Source organism: Alternaria alternata (assembly GCF_001642055.1).
Source record: "Alternaria alternata strain SRC1lrK2f unplaced genomic scaffold CC77scaffold_35, whole genome shotgun sequence".
Taxonomy (NCBI): Eukaryota; Fungi; Ascomycota; class Dothideomycetes; order Pleosporales; family Pleosporaceae; genus Alternaria; species Alternaria alternata.
The window spans coordinates 159161-174099 of NW_017306224.1; the positions used below are offsets into that span (position 1 = coordinate 159161).

Sequence of the window (14939 nt, forward strand, 5' to 3'; positions counted from 1 at the left end):
CGAGGCAAGATATTTCCAGGAGCAATGAAAAAAAGACGTCGAAGCCATGGTAGCCGGATCGCGGAATCATGTCTGTGTCATCATGTATTCTCTGAGCAACGAAGTCACAGAGCCGAAATCCGCTTACGGACATGCCATGGCAAAGACGTTGCTGGACTACACGAGGACGTTGGATCCCACACGCCCCAACACAATCGCCATAAACCTCCTCCTAGCAACGCTCTTGTACTCTAAAAAGCCACCAGGAGACCCACATGCACCGCCTCGTGCATCTGGCTCTGCAACCGGCAGACTGGGAAGTCCATTGATCAACGTCCTGATCTCGCTCTTCGTCGGCCTCATGGACTATGTGCCTCGACTCCCGTACTGCAACGTCATCACTTCATCTCTCTTCGCTTACATGGATATCACGGGTTACAACTACGGGTCCTGTCGATACACTACGGATGCTTCCTTGCATCCTGGGCGCATCATGCTAGGCACCGAGACGCTTCCACGTGATGTCGCGAGGAATTGGGCCATGGTAGAACGCATATCGGCTTTGATTGGCGATTTCATGTGGACGGGCTGGGATTATATCGGTGAAACCGGACTGGGTGGGTTTGAATACGATGGGCCGTGGTACTCGCCTGGGATGGTATATAAGAATTATCCGTATCTGGTTGGAGGATGTGGCGCGTTGGATATCACCGGTTTGCCAAATGCCTCGGCTTCCGTTGCGCAGGCGGCTTGGAAAAAGATACATGGGGGACCCATCATCGCCGTTAGACCGCTCGATGTGTCGGACCTGCGCTATCGCACGACGGTGTGGCGGTCTTCAGACGCGATAGTGGGATGGGAATGGAAAGGCCGCGATGGGCAAATGGCATACATTGAGGTCTTCAGTCGGGACGATGAGATTGAACTCCTGCTCAATGGACGCAGTCTGGGTAAGAAAAAGATCGGGCTGGACACAAACTACACAGCGCACTTTACAACTCCATACGAACCAGGACTCGTCGTCGCTGTCGGCTACCCCGCTGGTAAGGAAACTTCTCGGTCTAGCATTCAGTCTGCTGGCGCCTCTTCAATCCGCATCACCAACGAGTCTGGGAAGACGCCTCTTAAAGCCGACGGCCAGGACCTGGCGTTTCTGCGATTGGAGCTGCAGGATCAAGATGGTGTTGTGGAGATGGGTGACGACGATGAGGTGGAAGTTGTGGTCAAGGGCCCAGCAAGTCTTGCTGGGTCGGGGTCGGCAAAGCCCCAGACGACGGAGCGGTTTGATGATAACATCCATTGGACTTATCGTGGCAGAGCGTTGTGCGCTGTTAGGGCGGGTAAGGAAGGAGGGAGGGTGGAAGTCATGGTGAAGAGTAAAAGACACGGGGAGGCGAGTGTTGACATTGTACAGCGTTTAGAGGAGACATGAATAAAGAGCATTCTCACCAAGTTCATATTGCATAGTTGAAGCGCTCAACCACACCGCGTCTTCACGTGACTGGCTTGTCTTTGATCCATGCATCCTGACACGTGCCTCTTGTCGTGGATTGTCGGTGAGGCTCCTATCGATAGGGTCATGTACTCGAGTCCGGGGTTTGCAGGCACAGCAGCGGCGTGGCGGTAGACGGGACGCGTACCGTGCTGGCTCAATGCAGAGAGGCGGCACAAGCAAAGTGAATAGCCAACACGGGAGAGAGCACATGCGTCGACTTGGCCGGGTGTCTGAAACACATTGAGGTGTTGGAAGTGTTCCCCGCTGTGGTGGCCCCTGCTGCACCCTAAAGTTATCCCTGACCGAGCTACTGCGGCAGTCCCCAGCACCTCCCTCTCCTTGCCAGCGTTGCACTGAAGAAACCTCTGCAGTGCGAACACCGTCTCGACCGCCCAGACTCGCACCTCCTTCCGCTATTGAGTCAACCTCCAAGACGTGATCCACGGCCGCACACCGACTCCCCCCGACTCCCCTCCGAGTGCATCGTGTACAACGACTCGCCCACGATGAACAACAACCAGCAGGGCAACCGCCTGCAGCTCAACTTCGGCTTCGGAGGCGGCGACCGAAACAATCAGTACCAGCAGGAAGTGGGCAGAGCATTCCCCACGACGCCCTCAACATTCCCGCAACCTGTATACCCCAACCAGGCCGGCCAGCAAGAGGTCTGGGGCGCCCAGCAGGGCAATGGCTACAATGGCGGCGGCGGCTACTTCATGAACCCCTACCAGCAGGCACAGTACCAAGGGCAGCAGGGCAACCTGCAGGCGCCAGGCAGCCAGCGCTTCGACCAGAGTGCCAATGGCCTCGCCCAACAACTCTCGCACCAACACCTCTCGGGCGGCGGTCGCTCTGGAAGCCCGTACGGCCGACAAGGCTCGCCCAACCCCGGACGCCCCCGCACCGCAGACAACAGAGGAGGCTACGGCTATGGAAGCCAGGGCGGCAGCTCAGGGCCCCGCCAGGGCCCCTCGCTGTACGACGAAGAGGCGCCCCAACGAAACCCCACAAAGTACTCGGAGAACGTAGACAAGCAGGCCATGGTCTCCAAGAGTCTGATCAACACCTTCTTCAAGGACAGCGTACAGCGGGCACGCGACCGGAATCAAAGGTCAAACCACCCCACCACTCCCTGCCCGACACGACTAACTTGCTTGCAGAGCTCTCGAACTCGACGCCATCATGAAGGAGCCCTCTTTCTCCGACAGCCGGAAACGATCCAAAGAAGACAGCATGCGCCGTGCCGAAGTCGAATACTTGCGCTTCCTGCGGACAAAGGAGAAGCCCGACAACTTCTCCACGCTCAAGATTATCGGCAAGGGTGCTTTTGGAGAGGTCAAGCTGGTCCAACGGCGCAACGACGGCAAGATCTATGCGCTCAAGTCGCTTGTCAAGCAGGAGATGGTGAGCTTCCACAGTACACTACCTTCAGTATCGGGCTGACTTGTTGTAGTTCAAAAAAGACCAGCTGGCCCACGTACGGTCAGAACGTGACATTCTCGCAGAGTCTGACAGTCCTTGGGTTGTCAAGCTACACACAACCTTCCAGGACAACACGTTCCTCTACATGCTTATGGAGTTTCTGCCAGGTGGTGACTTGATGACCATGCTGATCAAGTACGAAATCTTTACCGAGGACATTACGCGCTTCTACATGGCCGAGATCACGCTTGCGATAGAAGCAGTCCACAAGCTTGGTTTCATTCACCGGTAAGAATAAAGTATCGGCGAGCTTCAGCGTACAACTCTAATCTTCTTAGTGACATCAAACCCGACAACATCCTTCTGGACCGAGGTGGCCACATCAAGCTGACAGATTTCGGTCTTTCGACCGGCTTCCACAAGGAGCACGACGCAGGCTACTACAAGAAGCTCCTCGCAGGCGGCGCCCACAAGTCGAACCGAGACAACAGACAATCCATGAATCTCGACCAGATTCAACTCACTGTCAGCAACCGTACCCAAATCAACACATGGCGTAAATCTCGTCGCCAGCTTGCCTACTCGACCGTCGGTACGCCTGATTACATTGCGCCCGAGATTTTCAGCGGCCAGGGCTATGACTACAGCTGCGATTGGTGGTCGGTGGGTACGATTATGTTTGAGTGTTTGATTGGCTGGCCGCCGTTCTGCGCTGAGGAGCCGCATGATACTTACCGCAAGATTGTTGATTGGCCGAGGAACTTGCACTTCCCTCCTGACCAGCAACTTGGTGCTGAGGCTGAGGACTTTGTTCGCCGGTATGTTTGTTCTTCTCATTTACGTCTTCTTCACAAGCCCCAGTCTTGGCGATTGGAACCCTCGAATACTGACATTTGAAACAGTCTGATATGTGACGCCGAACACCGCCTTGGCCGCATCGGCGGCGCCAACGAGATCAAACAACACCCCTTCTTCAGAGGTGTTGCTTGGGACGGTCTCCGCCGTATCCGCGCGCCGTTTGAACCTAAGCTGCAGAGTAACATTGATACGCAGTATTTCCCCATTGATGAGATTGACCAGCAAGATACATCTGCTGCGCATCGGGCGCAGGCTGCGCAGGCGGCTAATGAGGATGAGTATGCGACGAGTTTGCCGTTTATTGGGTATACGTATAAGAGGTTCGATGCGTTTAGGGGGTCGTAGACGCCGTTTTCGTCGTCGTTGGGTAGTGGGGAAGAAGAAGAAGACCATGATGATGATGGAAGATGGAGGAGGCGTTGTTTATGAGGTGGGTGGGGAGGGGGGAACCATGTGTTCTTCGAACATGAAAGCAATAGCGGGCTCGTTCGATTTAAGGAAGAGGACACACGAGGTTTCTTTGTCTTTTCCGTCCTTGTCCACTGCCCCATGCCCTGTTCTTCCTCTACAAACATGACATATGCTCTGGTTGGCTGGCGGATACCATCATATCAGAACCGATATAACTACTAGGTAGTGTTCGCGCATTTGCGCGCAGATTATCATGGCGGAGAGGGTGGTCACAAGGAAGAAATCAAAAGGCTTTTTTTTTCTTCCCCCCATCAGGTAAAACGCAGATGTGGCAAGAGAGGTCACTTTATTCAATTTGTGAATTCATGTTCTGTGATTGATGATGCAAATGGGATTGTTGATGACTTGACAAAGAACAAAAAGACTGGGATCATTCTGCTATGGGTATACATGCCTGTTTTGCCTTGTAGCTTGTGTTTTGCGAGAGGTTGCTCTGGCGAGGTAATGTCCTTGTTACTGATGATTGTTTAATTCTATGGATTGAAGAAAGAAGAAGATTGGTATGATGACTCCATTTTTTTTTTCGCTCTTTGGGTTGCTTCTCCTCTATTGTGGCACGTTTGATCGCTTGTTTTGTCTGTATGTCTGTCTGTACGTCTGTTCTGACGATGTGTAAATATATACATGCCATTACGCCCCGTTGAATCTTGTGGAATAACTCGCTCTCGTGTTGCACAAGACCAAAACACACCCAAACACCCGTTCTCCAAGTTTTGTGATATTGAACACTTTAGAACGTTATTCCGTTTTTCCACTGCCCATACCCCGACTTCGCTATATTACAACGTCCATTTTTTTTGTTGCTCGCCCCCCGTTTTGCAACTGTGATTCTCGTGATCTTTTCCGTCCGAAAGGAAGCTTGTATCGCCGTTCTTCATCGGGCTTCGAATTGGACCATACTAGATTAGGTATATGTTAGTGATTGTTATTTTGGAGTTTTTGAAAATGGGCACCGTTGCTATTCCACTTGGAAATTGCCGTTCTGTGCTATTCCGCATTCGCATGCATATATTTGTGCGTGTGTGTGCTTGGAAGAACTCCGTTTGTGCCTCTTTCTCTTCCTCTCCCTCCATGTCGTCATTCCACCACCACATTCCACCCCAAACTTCTTCCCTGCTTCTCTCCTCTACTCTCCTCTCGTTCATTGCCTCGTCACGCACCACGCCCTTTGTCCTCCTAGACCACACACACACACACCACGTGGGGAGAAATGTGTTATAACTTACCGGTTAGTCCTCTGCTTGTAAAGCACACGATGACCACAGTTTCTGCACCGGATGGGCTCGCCGCGCTTGAGAGGCACGTCCATGTCGCAGTCGCCGCACTTGTAGTGGACGGTGCGGGCTGTGGCGTCGATGGCGCTGGCGGTTTGGTCGGCGGTGGTGGTTTGCTGGGGTTGGTAGGATGACATGGTTGAGGTATTTGGCGGGTTGGGGGAGGTTGCGGTGTTTGAGATGTGGGTGTGTATGTGTGTGTGTGAGGGTGCGCAAGTTGCAGAGGATGCGATGATGGTTTGCGCCCGGGCCGAGTGCTGGAATCTTGATGGAAAACAAGGGTCGCGGTGGTACGTGCGCGAGGCTTATCGATAGCACACCTGCAGTCGAACCATGTTGCCTGACTTTTCTCCATCCTTCAACATCGTCTTCTTCCATTTGCACCCGAATGAGGACAAGTCGATTAACTTCATGTAAGGCAGACTCATGCTGATGTTATTTTATAGATCAGCATGCCTGGATTGGTCGTTTACATGGTCGCGCCCACGCCACCACGAGACATATTTTCACGGAGTTCCACTAAGACTTACCTTAGGACGACGAACCCCCCTATATCATTGTCCCGGATCTGCTGTCGCTGGCTCCCATTTTCTCACAATGTTTTTGTGTTTATATTTAACTCTAGCCTGTTTTGCTATGAAGATAACAAGCTCACCGAAGCGTGTCGAGGAATAAAGACTATTGTCTACAGAGATACCGAGCTCGACAAGGAGCGCAAAAATCTAGCTTGCAGCGGTTGGAGAAATAAGTGATATCGCCATGTTGCCTTTCATCATGAACGAAGCACCACAACGCAGATACGGTCTCAGTGGCCCCTTGATGATGCTCCGACAAAAATCGAATGTCTCACAAGGATTTTCCTCTCTGTCCTCTCGGAGCATCTCCCAAGGCGTCAAGAAATTGAAGTCGCCCTTTGGTGTCGATAGCAACTTCAGAATGGATTCCATGGCCTCCCGAGTTTCTAGACGTTTGTATACACTCGCTTCCGGTCGCGGCATCTCCCGTCGACATGCTTCTATCACTAGACCTGCGATACCAGCAACAATTGGACAAGCGTAGGAGCTGCCTGTCACTCTTTTGTCTCCTCCAGCAGAGAGATATCTACCAGGAGCAGCGAATCGTTCTCGCTTCCAATCACTGTCTGGCGTTCCCGTGGTCGGAATTTCCTTGCCGAAACCATCGAAAGCATCAACCGCGATGACGCCGCAATGTCGGGCTGGAAACAGCATCTTCCCGAGCGTTCCGTCGTTGGTGGAAGCAGCAAACATTAGGATCGACTTCTTGTTCTTGATGTTGTCTAGCTCATCCTCCACACCGTCACCATCATCCTGTGTCTCCCATCCAAAAGACATGATGATGATGTCGACTTCCTCCCTGCTAGCCCATTGCAAAGCCTTGACTATAGCCTGCTTATCTGGCACTGGTTTACCTCCATCGTCATTGCGTTTGGCTACTCGAGCGATGTATAACTTGGCATTTGGGCACGCACGAGCTACTTGGTATGCAACTGCTGTGCCATGGCCCGTCTCACCTTTATTGTAATTGTGCTCGCTTTCGCCGGATATAAAATTTTTGCTTCTCTTATAGACCCTGTCTCTGAAGTGAAACCCTGAATCTATACCGCTGTCTAAAATCGCGATACGAACTTCTTTAGGTGGAGGGCCAATTCTAGCAAGAGTATTTTCTTGCCTCATGAATATAGGTAGTGTTATGGTTTCGAGGTTTTTGAACCACTTATCGGCGCCCCTAGCACATGTGTCAGTGTACGCACGTACTGCAATCAAGATTCACTGACTGGTAGGATTGTAGGCTCAGAAATGCTGTGTCTTGACAAGATGCTTGTCTGTTCGGTATTCGATCTGGAGGATTCTTGACCGGGAAGGACCTGTGCTTATTGATATCGTTTCGTTGTTTTTTTGGGCCTCTACTCTTCAAGGACCGCAGAGGATTACGCTTTCGCTCCACCGTGTCTTGCACTTCCGGGTATTGACCGCAAGCATATGGGGGATGTATCCTGGACGGATGTGGTGGAGTGCCTCTCTCATGCTGTGAAGATAATATCGCGATAGTTGCACGGCTGCTGGTAGCCTGATGACTGACGGTTTTGGCAAAGCTCGCCATGATGAAGGAGGGCTGAAAAGACTGAGAGCAATGTTCAAACGATTTTGATGACTTTCTGAATGACGAGGTCTCTGGTCGAAAGGGTCCAAAACATGCTCTAATATGTCGATAGATTGCAGAATGGGCGGTGCGGAAATTCCCAAAGGGCCACCACAACCAAGACCCTCTGCTATGCTTCGGCAAAGCTATCGCTGGTTTATTAATAGTTCGGTGTCGATGAATCCGGCGATTCAAGCGAAAGACTTGGAACGCTCATTCGTCAGAAGTCAAATGGCTTGAGGAGATGGCTGCAGCTGCTTGAGTGAGATGAACGGCGGGCCAGTCAGCAGCTTGACTGAGGTTTTGGTGGTGGTGGCTTGCGCCTGCATCCTAGCCGTGCTCAGCCTTTACTCTTTCCTACGGTATCGCTAAATTTATCTCACAAACAGAAGGATCATACATATGCATATATGTATACATATTGCAGACGGAATGCTGTGATTATTGACATTTGGATACCTACATCCATCACATCATGTTGAGGTATTTCCTCGCACCTACGCGTGAAACGCCGCCAGACACCTTCATAAGGCTGGGCAACATCATCGAACAACCGCGCTTTGCGGATCAGCCTCTCAATGAAGTCCCACTCCCAATCGATAAAGTCACTGTAAACCCTGAAGCAAGGAGAGCAAAGTTTAGTTTCGGCGATACCAAAACAACCACCATTGGCATTTGGGCTACGTTTCTCATGCAAATCCTGGGCGTTGGCGGTGATGTCAACACACAGATCTCCAGAGGGACAACGGAGACCTGGGACTGCGACACAATTAAGACGATTTCCTTCGAGCCGAGCATTGCATACATCAAGAAAAGTGTCGAAGCCACGGCTGTCAAGCAGTACATTCAAGAGCGCCGACATCGGCCATGGGACACCAAGCTCTACATGATCACGGGGATTAAGATCGCGTATGGGGCCAAAGGTACAATCAGCTATGCGCGTAGCAAAGGTATACATCTGCATCTTGGTGTTGATGCTACATCTTTGGGTGCGCCGATGCAAGCTGGTCCAGATATAGGTGTTGAGAAGGGTCGGAATGTGACACAGGACATTGGCGACAAAGGTCCGTTTGTGCTTGCGTTTCGCATGCAGAAGATTAAAGTGTCAGGCAAGGGGCAGATCAGACATGAAGGCGTCGACGGCGGTATGCTGGGTGTTGACGACAGCGATGGTGAGGATGGAGAAGAGCAAGTGGAGCTTGTGGTTAATGGGTTGGAGAGTGCGGACGCGGATGCTGAAGAGTTCGGCATCATGACTTCCTGGACAGTAGAGGAACAGGGGGTTGCGGGGATGATATGTTGTGCACTTGCAGAAGACGATTGACACGGTGCATTTGTTGGATTATCCGTACAGGTGACTGCCTGTTCGGAAGCGGAAGATGAGGGCGGCGAAAGCACGTGCTTCAAGCTTATCGATACTGCGTCTTTAGTCAGTCCATGGGAACCAATTGACGGTGCTTTCTACCTGTTCCGCGTTATCTTTAACTATGCCACCACGGCCATCGTGTCTTGCGCAGATTCCATCTGCTATCTATTGACTGTGATCACTGCGGCTTGTCGAAACCCAACCGAGGTCGGAATGTATGAATCCGACCTCGAGGTTGAACTGGAGGCTGATTCCTTGCGTAGTTGTGCAGATTATGATGCGCGTCGCTTAACCAGGCTGCGCCTCGATTACCATCCGGTTGGCTGTCTGCGCTTGAACCCCCGCAGACAACACAGCCAGCATGTTTAGCGGAATACATTACACAAGGCTGTGTATGCCCCACTTTGTCGCGATGCATGCATCACCCCTGTGCAGCCGGAAGGCTGAACAGTATAGATACCCTCACGGACTTCGCATACTATCCAGCTCATACACTCCGACACTACGCCTGTAGCCGACAGTGAGGCCACGAATTTCTTCTACAACTACTACAACCCGTGGAAGACGATGCTGTCATGGCACTCAGCTTGTTTACTGCTGATCCTCTAAAGCCAGAGATCCGGCTAGCACAAGCTGTTTCTCAATTCGAGGCGAACCTTACGAAACCGCAGAAGATCGCGTTTCGAATCCAGCGTACGCAAGCTTTACAATCTCCTCCAAGCACTATGGACGTTATGCGAATCACAGCAGAGATAGACATCTCGCAAAAAGCTGGAGGTCGTTGCTTTGGACCCCGATTCACCACCTTTCTTCATGGTGTGCAGCAATTTGCTGCTCTTGGCGATGTGATTGTAGGCAGCTCTCAAAACATTGTTGCGGCTGGAGTATGGTCAGTTATACGCACGTCGTTACTGGTGCGTTCATGTTTCCTTTCGTATCACCCGGTTGACCATGTATAAACCTTGATGTACTTGAATGTGCAAAGGATTTGAGCAGAGTTCCAACTGCTTATGTCGTCCATTGCTCAGACTGACATGTGATGTGTGGTTAGGCAACTACCAACCGATCATTATACCTCGAAAGTCTGTCCCTCCTACTCATGGAAGCCGGCCACTCGACTCAACATCACTCGGACTTAGCACTGTTGTATCCCTGTTCGAGATCATTGCAAGACTACATCACAGAGTACTTCATTGTAGTAGTTCAGATATGTCTTCACTTCCAGCTGTACACGCAGAAATCTGCTTTGGGAAAATTCGCATCATCTCTCAACGATGCTTACCTCAAGGAAGCGCGATCAAGTCTCCTGGCCTGGTCTAGGTCAATCCAAGCACAAGTTGGAGCCCTTGTTGCACGGAGAGTAGAGACAGAGGCTGAAAGCAACTCGCGCTTCAGGGCCGTTATCAGTGCGAGTGCCAAAAATGCTGGACATCAGCAAAAGCGTGCTGCAATACAAAAGCTGCTTGATTGTTGCTCAACTTATGACTACGAAACGCCATGGAGACAGATTCGGAAAGCGGGTAACACATCTCTATATACACATCTACCTGAGTATAGCCAGTGGGTCGTGGCACCAGAGTCGAGGACACTCATCTTGGTCGGCAAACTTGGATACGGGAAATCCGTTACACTCGCGAATATTGTCGACAACCTCATCTTGCAAATCGATCCTAAGACTAGTGGCTTGGTACACTTCTTTTGTCGGCACGATCTTCCTGAGAGCCTGAGTGCAAGAACAGCGTTGGGGGCACTGATACGTCAAATCATCAGTCTATTTTCGCAGTCACTTGATGGGTCTGACGACATCGAACACTATGAGTTCTCTAGGTTCTATAGTCTGATGCGCGGCATTGTTCCACCCAAGTATGTGATATACATTGTACTTGATGGTTTGGATTTATGCCCCCTCCCAGAAAGAAAGATTATTGTGGAACAACTGGAGCACATGAAAACGCATCTGAACATCCGTCTTTGCGTCTCTCGCCGCCTGGAACCTGAAGCGGAGTTACATCCTATCTCAGCAGAATTCTCGCAAGCAATGGTTGTAGAGCTTCCTGACAACTCTTCCGATATCGAGTCTTATATCGAGACACAACTAGAAAAGGCTTTGTCGAACCATAGCCTAACCCTAGGTGATCCAATGATCGTTCTCGAAATACGAGATGCTCTCCTGCGTGGTTCGCAGGGTATGTTTTTGTGGGTCGCCCTCCAAATACAGTCGATCTGTATCATGCAAACTGATCACGAAATTCGACGAGCACTTGCAAACCTACCCAAGGATCTCTCTGAAATCTATAGTCGGATACTGCAGAACGCACAAAAATCAGGGCCATCTCTCCAATCCGATATATTCAAACTCGTCATAGTTTCGAGGCGCCCACTCACAGTAAATGAGATGAGAGAAGCTCTTAGCGTAAGCCCAGGCGATATCAACTGGGATCCCACTAAACTTCTCAACAACGCCTATTCAGCACTAGCGATGTGCGGCTGTCTCATCACTATTGATGAAGAGGAGCATACCATACGTACGATTCACCCAAGTATCAACCAGTTCTTGCTTCATGACGGCTTGAAGCCTCTCACGAGTCCAGGAGAGCTCCGTTTTACGTTGGATGATGCGAATTCATTCATATCATCAATCATTGTCACTTACCTGAGTTATGGTCTCTTCGGGACGGAGCTTGCCATCCACATTCCTACACTTAACATGGGTTCTGCGCCATCTCATATCATCAACTCTACAACCGGCAAGGTCAGAACTATTCAGAATATTGCTGTGAAACTTTTGAGATCCAGGAAACAGCTTGACTTTGATATATCCAAGGTTTTCGCACAAGATCAAAGCGTGCATCGACCTTTGAGCACCGGCGATTTCTACTTTCAACACTACGCAAAGAGATATGCGCTCAAGCATTTAGCAGATTTCCCCGTGTTATCATGCAATACTTCTGCGGCTTTCTTCCGCCTCTTCAAGCAAGGAACGCTCTGTGTCAGAACCAAGGCAGAGGCGATGGGTCTGCTATGGCTCTGGCTACAACCGCCTGGAACGATAGATGTCCGTGACCTTTTTGTACACATATCGGAAGAAGCTGCATCATCCCTTTCACTCGAATGGCAGCAATGCCCAGGCCAGCTGTTCAGTCGAGCTATCAGAACTGGCCGGTTACATGCAATCAGATACTTACTGGAACTCTATCCCCCAGTACTGAAGCCATTTCACAATGACGAAACTGGCCCCATCATGCCGGCACTCAGAGACGTATCGGTACTCGAAAGTATGTCTTTGGTTGATGGCTCTTTGAGATATCCACTCCGCCCTTATGACGAGCGTCGACGCTTGTTTCTCGGTCGGGCACCGTTACGTCTCGCCATCGAGAGTTCCCAGACTGGATCTTTAGAAATGCTCGCTAGCTCTGAATTGATCGACCGTAACGATGAAGAGAGACATATGCGCTCATTATTATCTGTTGCTATAGAGAAGAGGAATGTCAATGCGGTAAAGATACTTTTGTCTTCGAAGCGGGTCTGCCCAACGGAAGAAGAAAAGTACAACGCAAGGGAAAGACTATATCGAGAGATAAGGGCAAAACGTGGATGGTCCTGCAAGTGGGATGACATCCCAGTCGACTCTGCTATGGAGATTTATAATTTGCTTTGATCTAAACTAGTAGTCTTATACTGTCTCCTCCAAAGAGGCGGGCAACTAGCGGACAGACAAAGAGTAATAGCTCAATAGAAATATATGTAAAGTACGAAGAGTTATATAGGCTAATTCTAGTAAGAGAATTATATAATATAAAGTAAAAGTAAAGAATAAATATGCGTTTGCTAAATCGCCTTTACAGCTGCAAGCGGCTGACATCTACTGAGACTATAATCAGACTCATGATAATATAGACCTAATGTTCAGCTCCAATGCAAGACCTAATACAGTTGTGAGCAATCTATATCTGTAAGCAGGTTGGAGGTATTATTGAGATAATAGGTGTTATGATGTATTGTGTACGGAGATGTGCGTGTTATAAGCTTATATACAAAGAGTAGTGGACTGATTGGCTAGTGCAGTATCCACGTGACTGCGCAAGGTCTTCTGGGCTTACAGTATCGAAAGTAACTTACCTAGGGGAAGGCTGGGTATTGTGAAGATTTTGAAGCACTCCGAACGGAAGCTTACTTCTTCCTTCTATCGTCGCCTTGGGATATGATGTTGATGGGCGTAGATTATTGGCTTGCGGGAATTTGAAGGCTCGGGGAATCGCATCCTCCGAGCCGTTGACCGCCTTGTCGCTCCACTTATTTCGTTGGTCAAGCGCAGTGATGGTTCTGCTCATCGAGGGGCTTGTATTTGTCATCACCAAACATCGAGTTCAATAACCCATGTAAACCTAGTATTCTAAATACGCGGCACCGATGATACACAACCCAAAACCAATCACATGCAGATTAATACCAGAAACGAGGGCTTTCTCCCTATCCTTCCCAATCCTGCGACGCACATTCGGCTGCTTATCGTCTTCGCTTGTGGTCAGGCAGACGTCTCTGATATTCAAATCTCACTCATCTCTGTTCCGTTCCTTGATGCACCAGCCTATCATGCGGTTTCGTATACATGGGGCGATTCCGGGTCCGAAGAAGATATCACAATATGCAACAGCGATAACGGGGATTCGAAGGACAGAAGCAATGACCGTCGACAGATGACGGTCCGCAAGAATTGTGCAAATGTGCTGCGACAATTAGCTCATTTTAAGACGGCAAACTACTACTGGGTGGACGCAATTTGTATCGACCAAATTAATGATACCGAGAAGAGTCATCAAGTCGCAATGATGGGGGAGATTTTCAGTCGTGCGGACTGCGTCCTATCTTGTGTTGGCATGCATGAAGATGACAGCAAGTTCATGGCCGACACGCTTAGGAGTTTCGATACATACTTGGCTTCATACGGAAAATCATCTGCAGTCTTCAGCGACGGAAGTCGTGAATGGACAGATGAGAAAGGCCGGACAATCTGGCATAGTGAGCACTGGCTGGAGGCCCTCGCAGACGAGGACATAATACGACTTTATGAGGCTCTTGATGCCTTCGCTCGACGGCCGTATTTCTGGCGGATCTGGATCCTGCAGGAGTTGTTTGTTGCTCGTCACATAGTCATCCTATGCGATCTTGACGAGCTTTCGCTTCCCACAATTCTTTTCTGGTGGGTCGATGCAAAACTTCAATGGTTTTTCCAGCATCGAGATGACATTGCAGCAGGCCAAGAGCCACCTATCCTACTGCGCAAACTCACGGCGTTAGGAGCTGGAGAGGATTACTTGAGTAAAGCGCGATGGACTGATATGCTCAGCTTTCTTGATGATGGAGGCTCAGGTCTCGGTGCTGTATTTGAAGACATGCTCCGCGAGCGAGCAGTTACCCTTGATGAGACGTCCGAACGACAACAATTATTCTTAAAAAAGATGCTTACTATGTGCGAATACCGACGTTGTCAGGATCCGAGGGATACTGTGTACGGCACCCTCTCGTTAACGAACTGGGGTGGCGGTACGACATTCACGCTGGATGGAGTTTTGATTCGGACAGCTGTAAACGACGATGGTGCTCTTCGCCCGGACTATAAGAAATCCAGCTATAATTTAGCGAAAGAGGTTATACTGAACTTCAACGACATAGGCGAGCTTGTTAAGCTAGTCCTCCACATGCTTCGAGTTGGCTCGGATGTGGAGGAAGTAATATCAGGGATCCACTCTCGCCGCCAGAGAACCGTCATCACAGCACAAATTGCGGACCATGACCTAGTTCATCTAGCAAACCAGTCAGAACAGGAGCAGTTACAGATCGTTGAAGGTGGCTTTCAGATCACATCAGAAAGTGTCTGGAGGATAGAACGGGCCACAGATTCCACGTATGTGTA

General features: G+C 50.1%; 7 protein-coding genes across 7 annotated transcripts; 5 read left to right on the forward strand and 2 right to left on the reverse strand.

Annotated features, from left to right (window-relative positions):
* Nucleotides 1–82: 82 nt before the first annotated feature.
* On the forward strand, nt 83–1411 carry CC77DRAFT_1100264 (hypothetical protein; the record flags this gene model as incomplete). The annotated part of the gene is made up of 1 exon (XM_018530054.1): nt 83–1411. The coding sequence occupies one exon, from the start codon at nt 83–85 to the stop codon at nt 1409–1411; it is 1329 nt and encodes a 442-aa protein (XP_018379486.1).
* Nucleotides 1412–1606: 195 nt separating this feature from the next.
* Nucleotides 1607–4508, forward strand: CC77DRAFT_1044954 (serine/threonine-protein kinase cot-1). The gene is made up of 5 exons (XM_018527377.1): nt 1607–2585; nt 2635–2878; nt 2928–3184; nt 3235–3714; nt 3799–4508. The coding sequence occupies exons 1-5, from the start codon at nt 1981–1983 to the stop codon at nt 4097–4099; spliced, it is 1887 nt and encodes a 628-aa protein (XP_018379487.1). The 5' UTR covers nt 1607–1980; the 3' UTR covers nt 4100–4508.
* A 942-nt stretch (nt 4509–5450) lies between these two features.
* On the reverse strand, nt 5451–5609 carry CC77DRAFT_908097 (hypothetical protein; the record flags this gene model as incomplete). Its single annotated transcript, XM_018533628.1, has 1 exon — nt 5451–5609. A coding segment is annotated over one exon (159 nt), but the record flags the coding sequence as incomplete, so codon positions are not given.
* Nucleotides 5610–5855: 246 nt separating this feature from the next.
* Nucleotides 5856–7914, reverse strand: CC77DRAFT_1100266 (subtilisin-like protein). The gene is made up of 2 exons (XM_018530055.1): nt 7295–7914; nt 5856–7245 (listed from the first exon to the last, which is right to left on the reverse strand). The coding sequence occupies exons 1-2, from the start codon at nt 7618–7620 to the stop codon at nt 6222–6224; spliced, it is 1350 nt and encodes a 449-aa protein (XP_018379489.1). The 5' UTR covers nt 7621–7914; the 3' UTR covers nt 5856–6221.
* A 64-nt stretch (nt 7915–7978) lies between these two features.
* On the forward strand, nt 7979–9260 carry CC77DRAFT_579731 (hypothetical protein). The gene has a single exon (XM_018532330.1). It carries the CDS (start codon nt 8135–8137, stop codon nt 8981–8983), a length of 849 nt encoding a protein of 282 aa, XP_018379490.1. The 5' UTR covers nt 7979–8134; the 3' UTR covers nt 8984–9260.
* Nucleotides 9261–12706, forward strand: CC77DRAFT_579732 (hypothetical protein). Its single transcript, XM_018532331.1, has 3 exons — nt 9261–9417; nt 9482–9939; nt 10077–12706. The coding sequence occupies exons 2-3, from the start codon at nt 9601–9603 to the stop codon at nt 12681–12683; spliced, it is 2946 nt and encodes a 981-aa protein (XP_018379491.1). The 5' UTR covers nt 9261–9417; nt 9482–9600; the 3' UTR covers nt 12684–12706.
* A 755-nt stretch (nt 12707–13461) lies between these two features.
* On the forward strand, nt 13462–13902 carry CC77DRAFT_949709 (HET-domain-containing protein; the record flags this gene model as incomplete). The annotated part of the gene is made up of 1 exon (XM_018535273.1): nt 13462–13902. A coding segment is annotated over one exon (441 nt), but the record flags the coding sequence as incomplete, so codon positions are not given.
* Nucleotides 13903–14939: the final 1037 nt, after the last annotated feature.